The 26,791-nt window shown below is 40.5% G+C and overlaps 1 protein-coding gene across 1 annotated transcript in view; it reads right to left on the bottom strand.

Moving 5' to 3' along the window:
- RAB11FIP4 (RAB11 family interacting protein 4) overlaps window positions 1–26,791 on the bottom strand; it is a 158,479-nt gene that overhangs the window by 112,799 nt on the left and 18,889 nt on the right. The window contains exons 2-3 of the mRNA XM_051992370.1: window positions 8,820–8,907; window positions 4,441–4,529 (exon numbers count right to left, since the gene is read on the bottom strand). Of these exons, the coding sequence (XP_051848330.1) occupies window positions 4,441–4,529; window positions 8,820–8,907 (177 nt within the window). The remainder of the gene's footprint in view (window positions 1–4,440; window positions 4,530–8,819; window positions 8,908–26,791) is intronic.

Raw genomic sequence — 26,791 nt, 5'->3', positions numbered from 1 at the left:
CACATTCAAACTCGGGTCCTTCTGACTTCAGGGCTGGTGCTCTATTTACTTTGCTGCCTAGCTGCCCCACCCTTCTTTCTTTTTTAAAAATTGCAACCATCTCCTAACTGGCCTCCACACCTCCAGTGCACTCTGTTACACAGCAGGCTGTCTTTCCTAGCATGGAGGAAGGCACTAGATAGACAATGTCTCAGACACTTTCTCATTGTGTGACTTAAGTCAAGTCACAATCCCTCTGTGCCTCAGTTTCCTTATCTATGAAAGGAGAGGATCACGCTCAGTAGTTGCAAAAGTCTCTTCCAGCTCTAAAAATCAATGATTCTGTCACCCCCTTCAGCGTTTCCTCATGACTTCAAATAAAGCCCAAACTTCCTTGTCAGTTATTCAAAGCAGCAGTACCCCACCTTTCCAGTCTTAGCTTCCAATTCTCCCCATTATACAGACAAAGCCTTAGTAGGTGAAAGCATAGTGAAGCTCTTTCACTGTATGAGGAGCCTCCATCTCATCACTTTGTTCAATTAAAAAAAAATAAAAACAACCACCTGCATGTAATTCATCCAATACTCAATAAAGAATAATTGTAGTATAGAAGCTTATCTCTCAGGACAAGGTCAGCAAACAAAATGAGAAGATTGCAAAGACAGTAGCTACAACAATAATAAACAGCTGGCATTTATATAGGACATTAAGGTCAACCAAGGACTTTACAGATAATATCTCAAACCTTCCTCACTGCTTACTTAGCCAGAGCTGCTAAACTTTTCCCAGTCATGACCTTTTTAGAGCTGAGAAATTTTTACATGGACCTGAGTGTATAGGTATATAAAATTTATAAATATAAGATTATATAATTACATGATGTAATATTATATTATGTTTTAAAATAGCTTCTTATTTTCAAAATACATACAAAGATAGTTTTTTAACATTTACTCTTGCAAAACCTCGAGTTCCAAATTTTTCTCTCTCCCTTCTCCTCACCCCTCCCTAAGATACTAAGTAATCCAATATGTTAAACATGTGCTATTCTTCTATACATATTTCCACATTTATCATGCTGCACAAGAAAAATCAGATCAAAAAAAATCAGAAAGAAAAAAAAAGCAAACAATGACAAAAAAAGGTGAAAATACTATGTTGTGATCCACATTCAGTCTCCATAGTTCTCACTCTGGGTGCAGATGACTCTCTCCATCTCTATTGGAACCGGCCTGAATCACCTTATTGTTGAAGAGAGCCACATCCATCAGAACTGATCATTGTATAACCTTGTTGCTACTGTATATAATGTTCTCTTGGTTCTACTCACTTCAGTCAGAATCAGTTCATGTGAGTCTCACCAGGACTCTCTAAAATCACCTTCCTGATCATTTCTTACAGAACAACAATATTCTATAACATTCATATACCATCACTTATTCAGCCATGCTCCAACTGATGGGCATCCACTCAGTTTCCAGTTTCTTGCCACTGCAAAAAGGGCTGCTGCAAACAATTTTGCACATGTGGGACCTTTTCCCTTTTTTGTGCTCTCTTTGGGATACAAACCCAGTAGAGACATCATTGAATCAAAGGGTATGGCACAGTTAAATAGGCCTTTGGGCAGGGTTCCAAATTACTCTTCAGAATGGTTTGATCAGTTCATAACTCTACTAACAATGTATAATATATAATATTATATGATATATATGAATATAAATAGGTATATGACAATTACTAATATAAACAGTTAATATAACAAGATAATTAAATTAAATATATAATATAAACATTTAATAAACATATAAACATTTACTGATAACAAATCATAACTTCATGATCTCCACATTCAATTATGAGACCTCATATAGGGTCGTAAGCCATAGTTTAAGAAGCTAGAGCCTAAAGATGACAAGAAAAAATAATGATGAATGTTGGAGGGGATGCGGGAAAACTGGGACACTGATGCATTGTTGGTGGAGTTGTGAACGAACCCAACCATTCTGGAGAGCAATTTGGAACTATGCCCAAAAAGTTATCAAACTGTGCATACCCTTTGATCCAGCAGTGTTTCTATTGGGCTTATATCCCAAAGAATACTAAAGAAGGGAAAGGGACCTGTATGTGCTAAAATGTTTGTGGCAGCCCTGCTTGTAGTGGCTAGAAACTGGAAATTGAATGGATGCCCATCAATTGGAGAATGGCTGGGTAAATTGTGGTATATGAATGTTATGGAATATTATTGTTCTGTAAGAAACGACCAGCAGGATGAATACAGAGAGGACTGGCGAGACTTACATGAACTGATGCTGAGTGAAATGAGCAGAACCAGGAGATCATTATATACCTCAACAATGATACTGTTTGAGGATGTATTCTGATGGAAGTGGACCTCTTCGATAAAGAGAGCCTTAATTGATCAAAGATGGACAGAAGCAGCTACACCCAGAGAAAGAACACTGGAAATGAATATAAACTGCTTGCATTTATGTTTTTCCTCCCGGGTTATTTATACCTTCTGAATCCAATTCTCCCTGTGCAACAAGAAAACTGTTTGGTTCTGCACACATATATTGTATCTAGGATATACTGCAACCCATTCAACATGTAGAGGACTCTTGCCATCTCGGGGAAGGGGTGGAGGGAGGGAGGGGTAAAATTGGAACAGAAATGAATGCAAGGGATAATGCTGTAAAAATTACCCTGGCATGCGTTCTATCAATAAAAAATTATTTTAAAAAAATAAATAAATTCAAATCCTCTTAAAAAAAAAAAAGAAAGAAATGACCAGCAGGATGAATACAGAGAGGCTTGGAGAGACTTACATGAACTGGTGCTAAGTGAAATGAGCAGAACCAGGAGATCACTTTACACTTTGACAACGATATTGTATGAGGATGTATTCTGATGGAAGTGGATTTCTTTGACAAAGACTCAGTTTCAATTGATAAATGATGGACAGAAGTAGTTACACCCAAAGAAAGAACACTGGGAAATGAATGTGAACTATTTGCATTTTTATTTTTCTTTCTGAGTTGTTTTTACCTTCTGAATCCAATTCTCCCTGTGCAACAAGAGAACTGTTCGGTTCTGCAAACATATATTGTATCTAGGATATACTGCAACATATCTAATATATATAGCACTGCTTGCCATCTAGGGGAGGGGATGGAGGGAGGGAGGGGAAAAATTGGAACAGAAGCGAGTGCAAGGGATAATGTTGTAAAAAAAATTATCCTGGCATGGATTCTGTCAATATAAAGTTATTATAAAATAAAATAAAATATTTAAAAAAAAGAAGCTAGAGCCTAGACCATTGCAATAGCCTTCTATAGGCAGCTGGATGGTACAATGAATAAAGATTTGAAAAGGACTAGAATTCAATTCTGACCTCAGCACCGACTGTGAGATCCCAGGCAAATCTCCTAACTTCTGATTGCCTTAATTTCCTCATCAATAAAATGGGGATAATAATGGCATCTACCTCCCAGAATTGTAATGAGATCTAATAAAATAATTATAAAGCACTTAGCACAGTGCTTGGCACATAGTAGATGCTTTATAAAGGCTTGTTCTTGTCTCCCTAACTGGTCTCCTTGCCTCCTCTCCTTTCACCAATACATCCACCACTCAACTGCAAAAAGAGATTCTCCTAAAGCATATGGCTGATGATGTTGCTCTGTTCAGTAAAAGTCAATGGCTCTCCACTACCTTTAGAATCATACACAAATTCCTCCATTTAGCATTTGAAGGCTTTCAGATCTTTGGCTCAAGCCTAACTTTTTTTCTCCAGCCATTTTCCCCATGTTTTTCTATTTATTTAATATTTTCCCCCAATTACATTGAAAACTTTTTTTTACATTTGTTTTTTTAAATTTTGAGTTCCAGATTTTCTCCCTTATCCCCACACCCAGTTGCCATTAATAAATCACATGTGAAGTTATACAAAATATTTCCATAAAAGCTTCTAGTCTAACTTTTTATCCATATGAAATATGGAAAAAAGTCTTTGATTCAGTCTTACTGCTTGTAGGTGGAACAATGGATATAAAGACAGGAAGACCTGAATTCCAATACCACATTAGGTATCTATTGCCTTTAGTTATCTATCGGTTATACGACCTGGGCACTTCATTAAACTCTTGCAACCTGTTTCCTGGGAGACATGGGGTCGGCTCTGTCTGAGACCACAAGGGTGGGACCCTGATTATTTGAGGTGCTAGAGACCTCAGGCCAGCAGGACCTATTCACTGAGAAGTCGACCTAGCTGTGCCCTCACCGAAGGGATGCTGGGTGCCAAGGGAGCAAGCGAAGCCCAGTGAAACAAGAGGAAAGAGAATGCTTCTCCAAACTACGAAAGCTGAAAAACACCAGGAAAGAAAAGGAGCCATAAGCCTCAGAGATGCTCCCCCAAGAAGAGGCTGATCCTATAGCTCCGGTGAGATCACACCCAGCTCTTACCTGATCTTCATAGTCCCCGATCTCAGGTTCATACTGCAGAGCAGCTGTGCTTTCCATGGCCAGCACATCCTTCAGCACCTCTTCACACCCTGAGGATACACAAACAAGTCATGAGAAAGAGCAACAGTTTAACCTGGAGTTTAAATTTGGAGGCATGGGGAAGAATTGTGGGGGGAAATAGAAGAGGAAAGAAGCAGAAGTGAAAGCTGTGCTATGGAACAGTTCCTCAATTCCCAAAGGGTGGAATGAGGAGATCAAAATCATCTCCAATCCCCTTCTTTTTTTTAAAATTTAAATTTTATTTTATTTAATAATAACTTTGTATTGACAGAATCCATGCCAGGATAATTTTTACACGACATTATCCCTTGCAATCACTTATGTTTCGTTTTTTCCCCTCCCTCCCTCCTCCCCCCCCCCCCAAGATGGCAAGCAGTCCTATATATGTTAAATATGTTGCAGTATATCCTAGATACAATACATATTTGCAGAACCGAACAGTTCTCCTGTTGCACAGGGAGATTCAATCCCCTTCTAACTCATTTCTGTATCCAGCTTTTCCTGAACAGGAGTCAAGAATCATTTAACAAGTGTCTATTAAGCAGACTACAGCAATATGTCAAGAAATTCAAGAAAACAAAGTTGTATTTATACTAGGAAAGCATGTATTGTTCAACATTCGGAAAACAAATAAACTAACCCTTCTAACAACAAAGATGATAGAAACCAAGGGATCATTTTAATAGGTGCAGAACTATCCAGTTCATTTTATGTCTCTTTCCAGAGTGGAGGGTACATTGTCCCAAGCTTCAGGGATTTTGTGCAGTTGTTTTCCAAGATACTTCTAGGGATCTTTCAGTTCTTCTCAAATGGGATGATCTAAGAATAGGTGTGTTTACTACTCTCCTGGCCTGTGCTCTGGTCTGTGAGTGACCATAAGCATTCTTTTCTTTTTTAAATTTTTTTTATTGAAGTTATAAATATATACATATATATATATATATATTAGTTCAGTCTCTCCATGAGCACTTGATATTCTTCTGGTTGTTTAGATCTAACTTTATTTGTGTAAAAGTGTTTTGTTTAAAAAAATAATAATAAAATAAATTTTTTTTATTATAGCTTTTTATTTACAAGACATATGCATGTATAATTTTTCAGCACTGATCCTTGCAAAATCTTCTGTTCCAATTTTTTCCTTCCTTCCCCTCACCCCCTCCCCTAGATGGCAGGTAGACCAATACAATGCATTCTTTTCTGCTCTGGAACTGTGACAAGGGTCCTTCCTCCACTATAGCTATAAATTCTAGTGTTCTATTGCTCCTCCTCTGACCTAGAACTGTATTCCGAATCTGAGTATGGACAAAGCAACAGAGTCCTGCCAAAGAGACCTTGCAATCTCCTTCTGACTAACTGTCCAACAACCCCCTTACCATCTGTGGGTTGAAAGATCTGGAAACTGCCACTGCCACCCCTTGATTCAGTTGCGCCCTAAGCCTGTTCCTGGTTTTGCTAGGGCACAGCTTGCACTGGACTGTACCCATTCGCTGAGAAGCTGACTTAGCTGTGCCCTCACTGAAAGGACGCTTACTGCCAAGGGAGCAAGCAGACCAATGAACCACAGAGGCGAGAATGCTCTTCCAAACTATGAAAGCTGGAAAATGCCAGAAAAGAAAAGGAGTTTATCATAAGCCCTAATAGCTCCACTCTTAGTCCAGTATAACAGACATTTCTGCCAAGCTTCTAAATTGTCCTGGGCTAGAAAATTGTCTCACCTCATCTTTTTTGTGGGTTGTGCCCTTTCAGAATTTGTTTGAGGCATTATTTAAATTTGTTTGGATGGGTTTGGGGGAGAGTTCAGGTGATCCCTGTTTTTTCCTCCCTTCAAATGTTATTATAATTTGTAATACTGTAGAAAAAAACATTTTAGAATGAAAGGACTTAAATTCAACCTTCTTTCTAATCCCACACCTATTTACCTATTTGATCTTGGAAAAAGACATTGGATCACAACTGCACTCAAACAATCCTACAGATTGTCTTCACCTGTAAAATGAGAGGGTGAGTCTCTCTTAGGTCTAAACCTATGAATCCATGATTTCAAGATTGCTAACAAGATTAAACATCTTTTTCAAGTGACTATTGACAGAACTTTCCCTCTGTAAATAGTATGTTTCCATTCTTTAGCCATTCCCTCCCTGGGATATTCAGTTTAGGCCTTTGGTAATTTTAGTAGTTCAGCCATAGTGCCATAGTGTCCAGGGTGCTGGACTGAGAATAAGGAGGAGTTGAGTTCAAACCTAACTTCAGACACTTACTAGTTTATATAATTCTGGGCCAATCATATAACCATATTTAACTCAGTTTCCTCATCTGTAAAATAAGCTAGAGAAGAAAATGGCAAATCACTCCAGTATCTTTGTTAAGAAAACCCCCAAAAGGGATCATGATTGAAAAAACAACTAAATAGCAACAAAGTTTATTAGTTCCTTATAAATTTTAGATATTATGTTTTTATCTGTTATATCTGTTACAAATATTTTCTCTTCTTCAGAGATAGTGGTATTCCAATATTTGCTCACATGCAGCCAAACTAGGATTTTAATACCACTATTTGTATGAAAATGACAGGCTTTCATATTAGAGAGCAGCTTGGGATTATTCGGGGCACTGCACAATTTCCCCCAAGCAGTCCAGACTTCTTCCTAATCATTTCTGTGCTCAGTTCACTGAACATCTAAAGCATCTATCTTACATGCCCAATACATACTCAGTTATTCTAATAAAAACAACAATGATATTGTACTTGCAGGTTTGAAGTTTGCTTTTAAGAATATCATCTCAAGGAGGGGAAAAGTTGGAACAGAAGATTTTGCAAGGATCAATGCTAAAAAATTCCCCATGCATATATCTTGTAAATAAAAAGCTATAATAAAAAGAATTTTATCTCATTTATCCTCACAATAACCCTAGGATGCAGGTGCTATTACCATTCCCATTTTACAGTAGAGGAAACTGAGGCAAACAGAGGTTAAGTTGCCCAGGATCACATGACTAGTAAGTATCCCAATGCCAGATTTAAACTTAGGTTTTCCCTTACCAAGCCTAGCCATCTAGTTAACCACCCAAATGTATCATAACAGATAATAGACATTTATCATATTGGTCTGATAGCTTTGCAGTAACTTCAGATCTCACTAAGAATACCCTGCAGCAATAAGGAAGTTAATGCAGTCACCCCACAAACAGGAAGCAATGGCCATCTAAAGCCCTTTTATGTGTCATGGATCTTTTGGTGAAAATCTAGTAATGTCTTTGAGCCCCTTCTCAGACTAATATTTTTAAATGCATAAAATAAAATGTATAGAATTACAAAAGAAATAAATAACACCGAAATACAATCAGGTTTGGTGTTGGTCACTCTTGCACTTGTGTCCAATTCTAGGTGATTCCATTTGGGATTTTCTCGGCAGACTGCAGAGGTTTGTCATTTCCTTCTTCAGTTCATTTTACAGATGAAAAAACTGAGGCAAGAAGGGTTAAATGACTTTCCTAGACACCAATAAGTGTCTGAGGCTGGATTTGAACTCTGGAAATTCAGTTTTCATATATATATATATATATATATATATATATAGGCTATAGGCTCAGCACTCTACACACTATGGCGCCACCTAGCGACACCGACAATTTTACACATGTTCATGGATCTCAGATTCAGAATCCCTTTTCTCTAGGGAATCTGTTTTATTTGGGTCTTGCATAAATGAGTGGAAAATATCTTTGGCAAGCATTTGTCTCTCTATTTCATGCCTAACTTGACACTGATAATCAGATCTGATGATTGGACAGTTCTCTCTATGATTCTATTTAACAAGGAAATCTTGTATGATCTTAAGATATTCAGGAGCGACTTTGCTGAAGAGAACCTCAATGACTCTAGTTTGTTCTTCTAAACCAAATGCCTTTTTTTTGTGTGCTAATCAAATGATGAGTGATGTCCTTTCTGCACCTTTTCTGTGTTATAATCTTGACATGATTTTTATGCAACTACCTTTGTGAGGATTCAGTAAGGTCTTCAAGACGCCTGGGGCTCCCAGGCTCTACATTTGCTTTAAAAAAAATCCAATAATTTATGATCCCCCATTGATTGCCTCATTTTTTTCTAGTTTGCCAGAGCAGATAGTTAGTTCAAAACACAAGGCATTCAAGGAACTACTGTAGTAAGAAAAGTTGCACCAGGCTAGAGTATTTCCCCCATAAATCTAGGCCCATTTTCCCACAAATACAATGTCAAATTCTTCAGTCAGCTGTTTCCTCTGTACATGAATGGGGCCTCCTGCTGACAGCCACCTGCCAATCTTTCCGCCAAGCCTCACCTTTCATGGCGAACACCCCATGGCAGAAATCCTTGAAGTTGATTCTCCCCATGTCATTTGGGTCCAAGTATTTCACAAGCTTCTCTACCTAAGAGGAAGAAAAGAAAATCAGACTTGAAATAATGATATTGCAAAGCCACAAAGAACTGGGGACTTTGGGATAGGGTGGGAGAAAAGGAAAGGGAACTCTGGTGAGGAGAAGCATAATGAGAACAGAGGGGCATGGGAAACTTCAGCAGTCAAAGGGCATTGATTCCCTTCCTGCCCAGATGTCCAGAGCACCTAATGGCAGGAATTTTCCTTCCCTGCTCTTTATCAATAGGTCCTTTATCTTGGCACAACCAAAAAGCACCGGAGTTTCATTCTCTTCCTGATGACCAGTGACACTGTTTAAATCCCACAATGCAAAAAAAAAATCAGCTCTGAAGGTCAGATTTAATTGATTTAATTGAATTTTAGTGTGGGGCAGTTAGTTGCTGATCCACAAACACAGTAAAAGTTGGAAGAGAGAAGGCAATTGACCTTGGCTCCTGGGCTTGGCATTTATCTTTTTCCCATCGAATTTTCAGGGGAGACCAAAACCATCTTGGGGTTCAGAAACTGGAGGGGCATGAACTCCAAAGACCCCTTGTACTTTGCTGAAATAGTCATCTTAATACTCTCTAGCTTGTCATTGTTGTTTGTCCTTCATTCTCTAAGAGGACCAACACATCAGAGAAGTGTTACCATGACATCCAAATGAATTGGATTTAAGTGAAGGAGGATGTGCAAGGTCACCCATCTCACTTTCCCCTCCAGAGCCATCTGGGTCCAGTAGCCAGATAGAGATGGGCCTGGATGAAATGGGAGACTTTTTTAAACTAAGGTCTTCAATAGATCTGAGTTTGACTGAGGTCACAACCATTCAGTGATTAAGGCTAGGTAGACTGAGGCAAACAAACAAACAAAACCTTCTCTTTCACCTGGTCCAAAAACAAACAAACAAATACTAAATAAATAAATGAATCTGGGAGGAGAAGACCCTTAGGTCTTTTTACCTTCTGAGTCCATCAGGATCCAAACAATGACCAAATAGGGGTTGGCTTGGGACCTTCTAGTGGCCAATGAGAATCAGATTGGCTTGGGGTCTTTAAGAAAGAAATCTAGCCAGGAAATGCCAAGATGTATGGTTTAGCATTGGGAAGTTAAGCAGGATTTCAGACTTTCTCCTAGTTCAAAGTGAAGGCTCAGACACTGACCAAGGTCACATACTTAGGACAGGAAAGGACTTAGGGGACCATCTGCCCCAGGGGCAGGATCAACTACTCCAACACTGGGATTCCTTCTCACAGACAGTGTGTGCCAATCATCCAGAGATAATCAGTAATTACTGAAGTGGAGGAAATTATGTTGAGGGCAGTGGGGCGGCAGCAGCCACCCACATGGCCATCTGATCTCAAATGTGGGCAGCAAGGCCCACAGTGAGCCTCCACCTCTTCAGGAATTAGGGGAAGGCAGGCCACAACAGGGACATGAGGGCACAACCTATTTGTGCTATTTGTGGCCAATGGTGAGGCACAGGGACTATGGCTGATGCAGGGAGGAAGCCTCATATAGGGTACAGTTCCAGTCACCCCATCCTCATTATTTCTCTGTAGATCATTCATCCGGTTTCAAGGGATATATGCTCCACTTTGTTCTGGGGGGAGTTCCCAGCTGGCTTGAAGACCAAGATCAGAGGGGTTCGAAATCATAAGCTATTAACCACCTGCCTACTTGACCCAGAATATGAGAAACAACGTGATATAATGGACAGAGAGTGTAAAGAAGACCTAGATTTTAATCCTGACTCTGAAACTTACTAGCTGTGTAACTCCAGGCAGGGCACTGAAGCTTTCTGAATCTCAATATCCTTATGTATTCAATGAAGGGGTTCAGGAGCAGCTAGGTGGTGCAGTGGATAGAGCAACAACCCTGAAGTCAGGAGGTCCTGAGTTCAAATATGGTCTCAGACACTTAACATTTCCCAGCTGTGTCACCTTGGGCAAATCACTTAACCCCAATTGCCTCAGTTAAATATATATATATATATATACAATGAAGGGGTTTAGCAGCTCTAGAACTGTGACTTTGGAAAGTTCTGGGTAGATCATTCTATTTTCCTTCTTCCTCCTCTTCTGCTCCCCATATTGCTTAGCAGCAAAAACCTTGAGGGACACAAGTTCTCTCCAGAAGGACACCAATATGGTCATGGTGAATGTGAGCCACAGGACCAGCCAAATTGGATTTACTCAACTCTCTGGTGACCTGGCCACAGGAGCTAATGAAGTATGTAAAGAATGAAGCAAAAGGAAAGCAACTAGTTATATTCAATTTGGTTGCAAAAAATTAAATGTAATTTTGACCTGCATGAGAAACAGCATAATATCCAGAGATGAATAAATTAATAAACATTTATTAAAGACTTGCTGTATACTAGGTACTAAGTTAGGTACTGGGGATAGAAAGACCAAAATAACAATGTCAGCATTTATATGGGGCTACTTGGTGGTGCAGTGGATAGAGCACTGGGCTAGGGATCAAAAAGATTCTTCTTCCTGAGTTTGCATCAGATCTTAGACGCTTATTAGCTATGTCACTTAACCCTGTCTGCCTTGGTTTCCTCATCTGTAAAATAAGCTGGAGAAGGAAATAACAAACCATTGCTGTATCTTTGTTAAGAAAATTCCCAATGGGTCACAAAGAGCTGGACATGACTGAAAGATGATTCAACATCAACAGCCTTTGTATAATTCTTTAAGATTTACAAAATTCTTTACAGTAGTACTGACCATTTATAGACTGCTTTAATCCTTACAATATCATGAGAGGTAGAAGCTATTATTTCTCCCATCTTACAGATGAGGAAACTGAGGCAAGATGAAGTCACACTAGAGCCAGATTTGAACTCATGGAGCATTTTCCTGACTTCAGACTGGCACTCTGTGCACTATGGTGCCACCTAGCTGTCCAGACTCTACCACTTAGAACTTCAGAGGGAGAAAGTGCTTCAAGAGATTGAAGGATGCTCCTCAATAGAGTTGTTTGTCCTTCATTCTCAGAGAAGACCATGATGATGGGGAAGTGACTCCATAGCATGCAAGTGAACTGGACTGAAGTGAGGGAGAGCTGCGCAAAGTCACCTGTCCCACTTTCTCCCTCAGAACCAAATGGGTCCAGTGGCTAGAGATAGATCAGGACAATGGATATGGCCCTGGATGCAGTGGAGACCTTGGACTTTTTAAAGCTGAGATCTTTAACAGGTCTGTTTCAGGCACAAACTGGATGACCAAAGAAAGGATTCCCCTGAATCAACAAGCATTTAGCAAGCACCTGATAGGGCAAAGTATTAGAGAAACAAAGACTAAAGTAAAATAATCTCTGCCTTCATAGAGCTCACATTTTATGGGGACTGAGCATATGCACAAATAAATATATACAGAGTAATAAAAAGTCATTTCAGAGAAAAGGAGAACACTACTAAATGGGAGAATAAGGAAGGTTTTCTTTAGGAGATCCATTTCATAAGAAACGAGATATTCTAGGAGTCAGAGGTAAGGGAAAGCAACCCAGGCAAGGGAGACAGCCTTTGCAAAGGCACCATGGTAGGAAATGAATTGTCATTGATGTAGGAGTAACCTCTGCCCCTGTAGGCTGGGCTATTGTTTGTCCTTTGTTCTATGGAAGACCATGACATTGGGAGGGGATGCTATAACATGCAATTGAGTTGGATTTAAGTCAGGGAGGGCTCTGCAAAGTCACCAATTTCATGTTCCCCTCCAGAGTCATCTGGGATCAGTGGCAAAATATAGATCAGAATAACTAGAGATGGATAGCTAGGTGGTGCAGTGGATAGAGCACCAGCCCTGAAGTCAGGAGGACCTGAATTCAAATCTGATCTCAGACACTTAACACTTCCTAGCTGTGTGATCCTGGGCAAGCCACTTAACCCCGATTGCTTCAGGGGAAATTACTAGAGATGGGCTATTTTTTTTCCTTAAAAGTTAAAGATAATTGGTACAGAGAAAGTAATATGGAGCCACTGAGGTTGATTAAATAGGGGAGTGACCTGGTCAGACCTGTGCTTAAGAAAAATAATTGTGCCAGCTGTGTTTGGGTGGATTAGCATGTAGGGAGTTAAGAAGGACGGGGGATGCTTAGCCCAAAAGAGAGAACAAGAGGGATTTCCTGATGCTTTGAGTACAAAGGCGGACAAGGAAGAGATCAGTGACTTCCCATGCTTTGAGCAGCTTCCAGGTGGAGCCAGAAAGTGCGAATCAGAAGTCTGCAGCTGGAAGGAGCACATGGAGTAGTGGTATGACGGTTGAACCTGAGGGACTTGGGGCTTGAGTTCAAATCCTGGTTGTCATTTATTATTGCATGCCTTTAAGCAAGCCATTTCATCTCATTTGGTTTTATGTTTATAAAACAGAAGAAAAAGGTGAATTCTAAGTTTCCTTCTAGCCTGGATCTATTTTGCTAAGGCTGCTTGTATGTAATGTTGAGAGGGACATGGGTCACATCTGATAACCTGAACATTCTGTGACTCTCTGCTCCCAAGCTAGCTAGGGTTTTTTTTTTTTAATTTAATTTTTCAATCAAGAAGCATTAAAATAAACTCCACATTCTCCAAGTCACCCCCATTCCTGGCACTTTCCCTTCGAGGTTACCCACCATTTACACTGTTTGCTTCAATTACTTAAAGTACAAAATGGGTATAATACTATATAATAGTGTTATAAGAATCAAGAGAAATAATAATTGTAAAGGGCTTGAGACAATATCTGACACATAGTTGTTCAGTTGTGTTCGATTCTTTGGGCCTTTCTTGGCAAAGTTATTAGAGGGATTTGCCATTTTCTTCTCCAGCTCATTTGATAGATGAAAAAACTAAAACTGAGTTAAGTGACTTGTCCAGGGCCACATAGCCAGTAAATGTCTGAGGCAAGATCTAAATGTAATCAGTTTTCTTGACTCCATGCTTGGCACTCTATCCACTGTGCCATCTCACTGCCCCACCTGGCACTTAGTAAATGCTACATAAATGTTAGTTACTGTTATTATTTATCTTAGATGTGCCCGTTTGCCTCTCCCATTAGACTGGAAGCTTCTTGAGGGCGGGGACTGTTTTTGCCTTCCTTTGCATCCCTATCAATTAGCACAGTGCCTGGCATGGAATAAGAGCCTAATAAATGCTTATTCACGGACTCTGACCCAACATTATAAAGAAAGAAAAACAAAACCCTGCTAACAAATGTGCGGAGTCAAGCAGAACAAATCTGTACGTTGGAGGCCAGATGTTGTGAGAGGGCTGTAGCAGCTTGGAGTCACAGACGGCTGGGAGAGCAGATGGAGCCTCTGTGTGTCATGGGTGTTGAGGGGGCTGTTTGGAGCCTTTGGCTCGGGCCAGCTTTGATATAAGAGGCACAGGCAGCTGCTGGCTTTGCAAACCCATGCCATTGCTGAGAATCCATTCAGTCTTCACATGTGGGGAAGAGTGGAGGAAGGAGGAGGGATGTCTGGTCTTCTGAAGGATGTTTATCTCGATCAGCATCACTGCTGCATCTCCCAGATGAGTTTATCCACAGCTCTAGGTCCAGGCTTGCCTACTGACTTCCAGAGGGTCAGAAATGCCCCTTCTCCAATCCCCAGAGGCTAATGGGTCCCAAACCAGGAGCTCTGAAGCTCTGAGTACTTTGCTAAGTGGGAAGTGCTGACCTGGGAAGCCGTGTCCAGTAGTGGCCTGGCAGGCTGGGGAGTCAGAATGGCTGGCTAGGAGAGAGAAGAGGCCATCCCACACCCTTTCCAATCTCCTAGCTTTCATTCAGAACCGCAGTATTACGTAAACATTCTGGCCTGGCCCAGCTCACGGAGCTACGTCATGTTCGCATGGCATATTCCTGAAGCTCTGAATCACCCAGCAGGCTCCGCTGGCAGCAGTGACTGAGAGCTTCTAAAAATATACCAGGCTGAGGGTGGGGGTGGCAGCCACACTGCCCTTCAAAGGGAGTTGGAGGCTGCTCAGTGTCACCAAACATCAGCTAATACCTGCAGGAGGGGCGGGGAGGGAAGGCACGGTCCACAGCCCACCCCAGAATATCATGCTCCTTAGCACCAGCCCATCAGGCTGCCCTGCCAGGACACAAAGCAAGTGACCCTGCACAGGTGTGTCCCTGACTGCTGGGCACGTGCAACCTAAAACCCACCAGAAATGTAATCACCAGGACAATTCAGTCACCAAAAGTCAGCCACTTATCATGATTGTCAGAATGGCTAGCATTTATATGGCGCCTACTGTGTGCCAGGCATGGGACTAAGTGCATCACCATTACTATTTCATTTGGTTCTCACAGAAACTAAGTGCTGTTATTATCTCTATTTTACAGGTGAGGAAATTGAGGCAAACAAAGGTTGAATGCCGTCTCCAGGGCTGTACAGCTAGTATGTGGAGTTGTATTTGAACTCAAGTCTTTCTGATGCCCCCAGGTGACTTGGTGACACAGTGCACAGAGCACCAGGCCTGATTCCAGGAAGACTCCTCTTCCTGATTTCAAATGTGGCCTCAGACACTAGTTGTGTGACACTGGGCAAGTCACTTAACCTTGCCTCAGTTTCCTCATCTATAAAATGAGCTGGAGAAGAAAATGGCCAACCACTGCAGTATTTTTGCCAAAGAAAACCCCAAATGGGGTCACAAAGAGTCAGATAAAACTGAAAACCTGAAAATGTCTGAATAAAAATACCCTAATGTTATCACCTGCATAACCTTAAGTGAGTCCCATGACCCAATTAAAAGTACAATAGCTTGGGGAATCCTGCCAGTCACTCACTACCCAGTGTGTCCTTGGTAAATCTCAATCTATCCAGGCCTCAGTTTCCTTACTTATAAAAAGAGGAATTTAGACTGGGTGCCTCTAAGGACCTTGTAGGTAGAAATGGAAAATCCTGTGATCAAGAATTTGGAATCTTATTTGCACAATGGGAAATTTAGACCAGTTGGCCTTTAAGATATAAAATGCAGGAGCTCCTTGATAAATCTGCACCTCCTCCCATCTCTGCCAGCTCACTGGAGTCACCTCTGTCTCTTTCTTCTCTCCCAAATCCCCTCCTCCATTGCTGGGAAACTGCCTTGTTTTCTAGAGCAAATAGACACCACTCCCTGCCATGGGAAATACTCTATAAGGTTTTTTTTTTTAATAATTATCTTCTGCCTTTTACAAATGATGACCACACAATGTTTCTCAGTTGTCCTGCAGTCCTAAGAATGGATACAGTAGCTTCCTCCTTCTTCAATTTGTGTAAATAGATATTTACTCAACTCTTACTATTTCTCCATGTATTCAGCTCTGTGTTGCAAAGTGGATGAGTGATGGATACAATAGCTTCCTTCTTCTCCTTCAACTTGTGTAAACAGATATTTACTCAGCTTCTACTATTTCTCCATGTATCTAACTCTATGTTGCAAAGTAGATGGACGATGGATACAGTAGCTTTCTTCTGCTTCAACTTATGTAAACAGATATTTACTCAACTCTTACTATTTCTCCATGTATCCAACTCTGTGTTGCAAAGTGGATGGAGTGATGAATACAGTAGCTTCCTTCTTCTCCTTCAATTTATGTAAACAGATATTTACTCAGCTCCTACTATTTCTCCATGTATCCATTTCTGTGTTGCAAAGTGGATGAAGTGTTAGATCTTAAGAGGCAAGAGGACCTGGGTTCAAATGTTGTTTTTGATGTTGTTAGCTGTCAATTTCCCCATCTATAAAATGAGGAGAGATGGTAGTGTTTGTATTGTGTACCTCTTAGATACTATAATATATTTTAAAAGCTACATAAAATGTTATTTAAATATAAGTTGTTATTATTGTTATTACTGCTGCTGTTGTAACCAAGACCACCAACATCAATGAGTATTCATTATTGGGCTTATTAAGTTCCAGGCACTGAACTAAACTGTGGGTATATAAAGAAAGGCACCAATAGCACTCTCAGTTAAAGGCATCAAATATCAGAGATGGAGGGTGTAGGGGAAAGAAGGTATCCAGTGCCAGCTTAGTCTCCCCCTTCCCACTCTAATCTTCTAGTTTTTGAGATCAGGAAACAGACTTAGAGGGTTAAAGTGGTCTTGTTCTTCAGAAGGGGAAGTAATTGCAAAAAGCTTCTTGCCTAGACCTAATTCTGACAAATATCTGATGCCTATAAAGTATTTTAATATTTCCCCAAATGCTTTGCATTTATTTTTCCACACCATCCTCATCATAACTGTTATAGGTATCATTATCCTGATTTTACAAATGAGGGTCACACTTCCACAAGGTCACCCAGACAGCAAGTATCAACAGCAGGATTTGATCTCACAATCATGTCAGATAGCCTCTCTGATTAAGGACATCATGGTATTGATCATCACATAATCTTGTTATTACTGTGTATAATGTCCTCTCGGTTCTGCTCACTTCACTCAGCATTGGTTCATGTAAGTCTCTCCAGGCATCTCTGAAATCATCCTGCTGATAGTTTCTTATAGAACAATAATATTCCATAACATTCATATATCACAACTTATTCAGACATTTCCCAACCGATGGGCATCCACTCCAGTTTCCAGTTCCTTGCCACTATGAAAAGGGCTGCTACAAACATTTTTGCACATGTGGGTCCTTTTCCCTTTTTTTATGATCTCTTTAGGATACAGGCCCACCAGAGACATTGCTAGATCAAAGACTATGCATAATTTGATAGACTTTTGAGCATAGTGGAACTCAAAAATTTTTAAATGAGTATTATTCTTTAAAAAATGCAATTGGGAAAGTTAAGCCATCACATTCCTCCTATTCGACCTAGAAATTGCCCTCCTCTTACCACTACCCTGAGCTATCCAGCTATCAACTACTAACACAATACGTGCCCTGGCCTACTTTCTTATCATCCTACTCACAGCGGGTCTAGCATACGAGTGATTTCAAAAAGGCCTCCTATATACATATATGCATACATAAGTTGTGTCTGACTTTTTTGAGATCTCATTTAGGGTTTTCTTGACAAAAATACTGAAATAGTTTGTCATTTCCTTCATTAAATCATTTTATAGATGAGGAAATTGAGGCAAGCAGGGTTAAGTGACTTTCCCAGGAACACATAACTAGTAAGTATCTGAGAGTGGGTAACATGGAATGGAGGCCATGAAGGGAAAGAGGTAGATTCTTCAAATTTTAGGTCAATGAGTTTGGCTTCAATTCCTGGCAAAACTCTAGAATATATTATGGTTCCTGAACATTTTGGGAAAGGGGAAAAAAAACTATGATCACTAAGAACCAACATGGGTTCAGAAAGAACAAGTCATACCAGGATGACCTTATTCCCTGTTTTTGGCAGTTACACTAGCTGAATAGTCTTAGCAATGCCTGGACAAATAATAATTGGAGCTCAATGTATTTGTAATAGCCACATGCGTGTGTTTTGTTCATAAGAACTGAAATCATCTTTTATCACCTAGCAGCTACATATAATCAGAAATCTAGATGCATGTGTACTACATGATTTTGTTATATTGATCATGATAAGGAAGCCAACCCAGCCTGCTTATGCCTTTTTTGTATAATATAAATGTATAATAAAAATGTACTTGAAGTATATTTTTTAAAGCAATAACTCAAATGTAGTCCAAAAACAGTGTACTCAAAATTGTTTATAAAAAAGTAAAGTCTAGGGTTAATCATTAGCCAATTGTGATCAAGATTATGAGAATCCTGGCATCTAGAAGACTGAACTAATCTCCAGAACACCAAGATACATTCACACAGGGCCCAGCTGAAACATGACTCTAGGCCCTGAGAATAGTCCAGGAACAGTTTTAGCAAAATTTACTGAGTTCAGATCTGAACTCAGATACTTAACACTTTTAGCTGTGTAATCCTGGGCAAATAACTTAACCCAATTGCCTCAGCAAAAAAAGAAAAAAGAAAATAAAAGCCTACTAATTGGGCAATGGTTAAACAAATTGTGGTATGTGAATGTAACGGAATTTTATTGAACCATAAAAAAATGATGGATATGAAGTTAAGCATGGGAAGATTAATACGAATTGATGCAAAATGAAGCAAGAAGAATGTAGTCACTATCACTACAACCAATGAAAATGAAAGAACCAAAATGAAAAACAAATCAAAATAAAAACTTAAAAGAGATTATTCTTTCCAGGGCCAAAGGACCCCAAACAATACCTAGAATTTGGCCAAGTATATATTTCAGATGAGGAAGTCCTGCTTGTCCACTGTTTCATGTGGACTAAGTAGTAAGGAAAAAAAATTTTTTAGGAGAAAGCAGTAAAACTATCAGGTGTATATCCCTTGGGCTACATGCTGGATTCCTAGGGATTTTAGGAACTAAATACAAGCTCATAGGGTCTCAGAGTTGGAAGAGAACAGAAAGACCATTGGATCAAGTCTGAATCCTGGACAAAAGTCTCTGCTACAACAATCCTGACATATATTTGCCCTTATCTAAAGACTTCCAATGAAGAAGAGCTCAGAATTCTGAAGAAAAAAGAAGGAAGGAAGGAAGGAAGGAAGGAAGGAAGGAAGGAAGGAAGGAAGGAAGGAAGGAAGGAAGGAAGGAAGGAAGGAAGGAAGGAAGGAAGGCGGGAAGGAAGGAAGGCAGGAAGGAAGGCGGGAAGGAAGGAAGGTAGGAAGGAAGGCAGGAAGGGAGGGAGGGAGGAGGGAGGGAGGGAGGGAGGGAGGAGGGAGGGAGGGAGGAAGGGAGGAAGGAAGGAGGAAGGAAGGAAGGAAGGGAGGAAGGAAGGAAGGAAGGGAGGAAGGAAGGAAGGAAGGAAGGAAGGAAGGAAGGAGGAAAAGCACTTATTAGGGAGTATGCTAAGTACTTTTTAAAGAGTGTCTCATTTAATCTTTACAATAACCCAGGGAGGTGAATTCTAATATGATCCTTATTTTGCAAAAACCTGAGGTAGATTAAGTGATTTACCCAGAATCAAACAACTAATAAGTGTCTACTGCTAGATATGAACTTGGATCATCTTGACTTTTTGTCCAGCACTATCCACTGCACCACCTTGATGAAGGTGCCCATTCTGCTTCTTGGCAGGTCGAATTGTTAAGAAGGTGGAGCAAGTCTTCTAAGGTTACACTTACATGGACTGAAATCTGTTTCTTTGTACCTTCCATCCCTTGTCTCCGGTTCTGCCCTCTGGGGCCAAGCAAAACAAGGCTAATCTAATTTCTCTCCCGTTTGACAGATTTTCATATCCCAGTAATCATTATTCCTCTTCTACAAGGTAAATAATTACTTCAATCAACTTTTCTGTGGAATGGTGTTGAGACTCTCCCCCATGCTGGTCACCATCCTCTATGGGGCTCCACTTTTTCATCATCCTTTGTCTAATGTGACGTCCTAAACGAGGCCTGTCATTCAAGGCTCTTCACCATCTGGATTAACATCTTCAGGCTTATTTCACCTCTTTGTGTTTCCTAAAACCAGCTCAAACCCTGGCTGTTCTCCTACCCAATCCCTTCCTCTCCTGCCTGATGGATTTTTACAAGCCACCCTCCCCATTCCATAGCCTCCATGTTTGCAATGTTGTGCTCTCTCCCTTCTCATTTCTGCCTGTGGAAATCCTTCTCTTGCTTCAAAACTAACCTTAGCCACTTTCTTCCTTCTTGAACTCTTTGATTCTGCTGATGGAAAGTGAACCAAACTTGCTGTAGCTCATCTTGGCTTTAATCACATTGTACCTTAGATTAGGCATTTCACAGAATCATAGAATCTTTGCTTTGAAATGTACTCAGCAGCCATCTCATCCCTACCACACCAGAAAAGGAAAACACACAGCAATGTACCCAAAATTTGTTTCTTTGTCATTCTTCTCTCCTCTTTTGGTTTCTGACCATTCAGTCTCTGCTTGAAGCTATCTAATGAGCACCAGCCCACAGCCACTGAGGAAGTTCTTTCCAGTTTGGGATGATTCTAGTTGCAAGGATGTCTTGGCAGTTTCTATCCAACCCAAGCAGAAAAAAGCTAATCCCTTCTCTCCAAGACAGCTTTTCCAATACTTGACCACCAACAGTTATTATTTTCCTTCATCCCCACTTAGTCTTTCCTATTCCATGCTAAACATTCTCAATTCTTTCAACCAATCCTGACGTGGATTCAAAACCCCACTCTGGTTCCTCTTCTCTGATGATCTCTAGTTTGTTGATTCATGGTAGGTCATATGCACTCATTATTATTAATAATGTAATCTCCTTGGGGCAATTAGTTGGTACAGTGGATAGAGTACCAGCCCTGAAGTCAGGAGGACCCGAGTTGCAAATTTGGCCTCAAACATTTAACACTTCTTACCTGTGTGACCCAAGGCAAGTCACTTAACCTCAATTGCCTCAGCAAAAACTTTTTTTAAAATGTAATCTCCCTGCGGAGAAGGAATAGAAGGAATAAAGCCTTCTTGTAAACCAAAATACTTACTGAAGCATTTTTGTAGAAGCAAACAAACTTTCCTATCTGTTGGGGAATAGCTAAACTTTGTACATAAATATCTTGGAATATCACTATGCTGTAAGTGATGACAAACAAGCCCACCTCCTGTCAGAGAGGTGATGGACTCGGTGGGCATAAGATGAAAAAGGGGCAGATTTTCGCATCTCTTAATCACATTGAACTGTTGTTACTCATGAACAGTAGGATATAGCGACAGACAACAAAACTCAGGTTTTGGAGACAGAAAAACCTGAATTCAAGATCTGCCCTGACTCATAAAGTCAGTATGACCTTAACCTCTTAGTATCCTGGGCAACCTTCTGAGGCTACAAATTATAAAACATGTGCAAATCTGCATTGGTAAAGGGAGTTTCCTCACCTGGAAGGAATGATATCTTTAGGGAAAAAATGCAATGGGCTGCTCCGGGACAGGATGAGTTCCTCCTCACTAGGGATTCTCACCAGAGGCTGAAGGACCATTTGTCTGGATTCTATAAAAGGATTCTGTGTCCAAGAAGTTGGGGTTAGACTAGATGCCCCTTGAGGTTCCTCTTATCCGAGGGCTCTAAGATGCTGTGCATTAAGGTTCATATAACTTATAATAATATACATCAATAATTATGTAAATGTATAACTAATAATATAAATAATAAATATATAATTATATAAACCAATAATTATTGGTTCATCCAGGATAGGAATCTGATGTCCACAAGTAGACATCCATTGAGAGTCCTGGAATAAAGGAAGGAACCTCGTCGTATATTCAAATCGGTGTGTTTTAGAAACTAAAATTTTCTAGCAGTGGGAGGGACTCATAAATTGGGGTTCCCATGCCTCATTCCTCCAAGAGGACAGTGAAAAATCTGCTGCCTGCTGGGTACGAAGGTGGGCTGGACCTGCTGCCACCAGGAGCTTTTTCTACCGATCTCCCTATAACGTCAGAATCTGGAACGCTGGGCTGGGCTGCTCGCCAGGGGACAGGAATAGTGCCAATTGTCCCTGGAGCTGAGACAGCCAGTCCCTCTTTGTTTACAGCAAGAGAAATTGATTGATTTCATCAGCAGTTCAATATTGATCGTTTCTTTTTCTTGGGACCACTCAATTCCCGGTGGAGCCTTTCCCTTCCTCCTGCTTCTGATACTCTGGCTGGCTTTCTTTAAGGGAAGACTGATTTTGGAGGCAGAAGAGTTGGATTTGAATCTCCATCCCTCCAGCCCCTTAGCCCTTCACTCCTCTCTCCTCCCGGAGTACTTTGGGTTAAGTCATTGATCATTCCTGGGCTTCTATTTACTCATCTGTAAAGTGGGCAGCTAAGACTCCTTCTAGCCCTAAGCCTTCAGATTCATCCTTTGGCTATCAGGTATCTCTGTTAAATTCCTTTTATTATCCAGGTCTACACTTAGCAAAGCTCTCTCACTTCAAGGGAGCTGCTCAGAAAATCATAGGATTAGTGGTGAAAGCTGATATTTTGGGTGAGAGCTCTGGGATCTGGGTTCAGATTCTGCCCCTGTCATTTATCTCCTGTGTGGTCTTAAGAACTTTTTTCAATCTCTCTGAACCTCAACTTCTTTCTCAGTCCCATCTTCTCATTTTGCAGATGAGAAAAATAAGAGCAGCAAAGAGAAAGTGCCCGAGTGAGGAAGGCCACGCAGACAGTAAGGAGCAAAGTCAGAATTGGAACCTATAGCATGAATCCCACCCCCAACTTCCTTATATTTTGGTGATACTTTTACCATCCATCAATCTGATTCCTAGTCTCTGTCAAATTAGGGAAGGTGGTCATTTTCCCCCCTTTTTTGTGGGTGATAATTTTTATCCCCCTTTTATAGATGAGCCCAAGTGATTTGCCCAGTGTCATGAGATCATGGATCTCAAATTAAGATGCACTTCAGATGTCGAATACAAATTTCACCTTTTTTTTAGTCCTGCTTCTAGGTTGGCCTTCAAAACCATCAAGAAAGGGAGAATTCCCAGCTTCCTTAACACCACCACGGTCATTGACCAGCTGTTTCCCTGTGATAGGGATAAGCTTTTTTTTGACATATTTTTAAAAAAGAAAACAATGGATTAATGTGCAGGTGTGTCTATATATGTATGCATATGTGTAGATATGGGTTAGGGGCCCAGGTGTGAAGGGAGACAATCAAACTGCTCTGGTCTCTCCCCTATGGTCCTATCCTCAAACTTCATCCTTGGCTGCTATTTTTAAAAAATCATTTATCATCAAAAAAGGTCTTCTGCAATTCTCAGATGAAGAAATTAAAACTATTTATAGCCATATGAAAATATGCTCCAAATCATTATTAATTAGAGAAATGCAAATTAAGACAACTCTGAGATACCACTACACACCTGTCAGATTGGCTAGAATGACAGGGAAAGATAATGTGGAATGTTGGAGGGGATGTGAGAAAACAGGGACACTGATACATTGTTGGTGGAATTGTGAACACATCCAGCCATTCTGGAGAGCAATTTGGAACTATGCTCAAAAAGTTATCAAACTGTGCATACCCTTTGATCCAGCAGTGTTTCTACTGGGCTTAAACCCCAAAGAGATACTAAAGAAGGGAAAGGGACCTGTATGTGCCAATGTTTGTGGCAGTCCTGTTTGTGGTGGCTAGAAGCTGGAAAATGAATGGAGGCCCATCAATTGGAGAATGGTTGAGTAAATTGTGGTATATGAACGTTATGGAATATTATTGTTCTGTAAGGAATGACCAGCAGGATGAATACAGAGAGACTTGGAGAGACTTACATGAACTGATGCTAAGTGAAATGAGCAGAACCAGGAGATCATTATATACCTCAATAACGATACTGTTTGAGGATGTATTCTGATGGAAGTGGATCTCTTCGATAAAGAGAGCTTTAATTGATCAAAGATGGGCAGAAGCAGCTACATGCAAAGAAAGAACACTGGGAAATGAATGTAAACTGCTTGCATTTTTGTTTTTCTTCCCGGGTTATTTATACCTTCTGAATACAATCTTCCCTGTGCAACAAGAGAACTGTTCGGTTCTGCACACATATATTGTATCTAGGATATACAGTGACATATTCAACATGTAAAGGACTGCTTGCTATCTGGGAGAGGGGGTGAAGGGAGGGAGGGGAAAAATTGGAACAGAAGTGAATGCAAGGGATAATGCTGTAAAAATTACCCTGGCATGGGTTCTGTCAATAAAAAGTTATTTAAAAAAAAAGAAACATAAAAAAGGGTCTTCTGGAAAATAAACCCAGGAATTGTATGAACACAATTACAAAACACTATTCATATCAATAAAATCACATCTAAATAATTAGAAAAAATATCAATTGCTCCCAGGTAAGCTGAGCTAATATAATAAAAATGGCAATTTTTATTAGTCTAATTATTCAATTATTCTATGCCATAACAATCAAACTGCCAAAAAGTATCTTCTGGTAATCTCTCCCTCCCCCCCATTTCCCTTATGAGATCCTTTATCTCCCATCAGTCTGTTTGGTGATTTAGGTCTCAACTGTTTGTCCCCTCTGTGCATCCTTATGGGGTGAAGTCAGCCTGGGCACAATGGGGCTCTTTTCAGGGCTTGGGAAGCTGCCTGCCCCCTGCAAAGCCAGGACAAAGAGAGACTAAAATACAGGCAGAGAAACAATGCCGCCCAACTCCTGGTCCTGCCTGATGAGGCTGGAGAGATGCCAGCCTGGGAGTTCAGAGAGACACTCTTCAGGGCAGGGAAATGGTGACACGGGATGCCAAGCGATGTCCATCCCAAAGAAGGCCATGCAAATCTCAATTATATCATAAGCCAGAGCAATGTCTAAGAGTGTGTAACTCTCTCTCTACTTTTTCTGCACTTTCCCCTGTCTTCTCTGTCTCTGTTTCTCTATCTCTCTCTGCCTCTCTAAGTTTCTGTCTGTCTCTGTCTTTTTCTTCCTGTCTCTCTGAGTGTCTCTAACTGTGTCCCTCTATATGTCTCTGTCACATACACACAGACACACTCCATTATCTAAAGCACTGTCATATGGAAGGGGTGTCAGATTTAGATTTTGTGAGATTTTAGAGGTTCAGAGGAAGGACCACAATTTGAAGGATAAAGAGAAGCAGAATTTGTCTCCCTATTGTCTATGTGACTCAGCAGACAGAGCTCTGGGCTTGGATTCAAGAAGATTAGAATTCAAATCCTCCCTGGGTGGTAGCTATGTGACCTTGAACAAACCATTTCACCTTTTCCTGCCTCAGTGTCCTCAAGAGGGCATTGGAATTGATGGTTTCTAAGGTTCCTAGGAGCAGAAGGCATCTAGTCCAATCCAAATATACAGCTGTCACTCTAAGACCCCCGGCAGGGCAGACACCTACTACCACCTATAGAACCAAACAACACTGGTTACTAACCCCTACTTCCCATGGTGCTTGCGATTTTTTCCCCTCCAATTCTAAACTCTGCCTCTTAAGGAAGCAACTCATACAAATGTGAGAAGGACAAATAGGGGATCTCAGGTCAACTTCTCCATGGAACTAGTCTCCAATAATCCACTAATTTCTCTGAGGTGTTGGGAGGGTACAGAGAAAGAGTGAGATTTGGATGCCTTGTGACTTTAGCCAGATCACTTCCTTTGTTTTCTCTTCTGTAAATGGTGAATAGAGCACAGGTCTTAGAGTCAGGAGGACGTAAGTTTAAATATGACCTCAGATACTTTACACTTACTAGCTGTGTGACTCTGAGCAAGTCACTTAACTCTGATTGCCTCACCAAACAAACAAACAAATAAATAAACAAATGACAACCACAAGAACTAAACATTCAGACTATTATAGGATCATAGACCTAGACATCTAGTTCAGGAGGATAAAATAGCAAAGCCAAATGACTTATCCAAAAATCACACAAGTAGTGAGAATTCCAGGCAAGTCCTCTGCCTCAAGTCAAAACTTCTTTCCATTGCCCTCACTGAACTCATTATTTCTCCATCACGACACTAAGAATACTTTCTCCCTCATCTTCCCTCAGCAGCTTCTGCTGCCTTTCATATTCTTGATGAATTTTCCTGGCCTCCTAATCCCCCTCTGCACACCTCAGGACACCTCTAATGCCCAATTTTTTGAGGGCTGATCTGCAGAAACAGCAGAATCTTCCTCTGAGCAGAATTAAAAGTCACTCAGAAGAAACCAAGTCTATTTCTCAGCCTGACAAGGTATATTATTTAAACTCTTTTCAGTTTTTTATGTAGTTAAATCCAGCAAGAATTTATTGAAGTCCCACTCTATGTTAGTGGCCATTCTTAAGGCAGCGGTGCCCAGAGGCAGCAAAGTTCATATCCAGCCCCAGACACTTAAAAGCAGTGGGACTTTGGACAAGTCACTTAATCTATTTGTCTCAGTGTCTTCAATAGCAAAATGGGGATAATAATAGCATCTACTGCCCAGGGGTGTTGTGAGGATCAAATTAGTGAGTTAGTGACAAATCACTTCTT

This window comes from Antechinus flavipes, chromosome 4, assembly GCF_016432865.1.
Source record: "Antechinus flavipes isolate AdamAnt ecotype Samford, QLD, Australia chromosome 4, AdamAnt_v2, whole genome shotgun sequence".
NCBI classification, from domain to species: Eukaryota; Metazoa; Chordata; class Mammalia; order Dasyuromorphia; family Dasyuridae; genus Antechinus; species Antechinus flavipes.
Note: the sequence above shows the minus strand (reverse complement) of the source record. Positions and strands in the feature narration are given on the sequence as shown.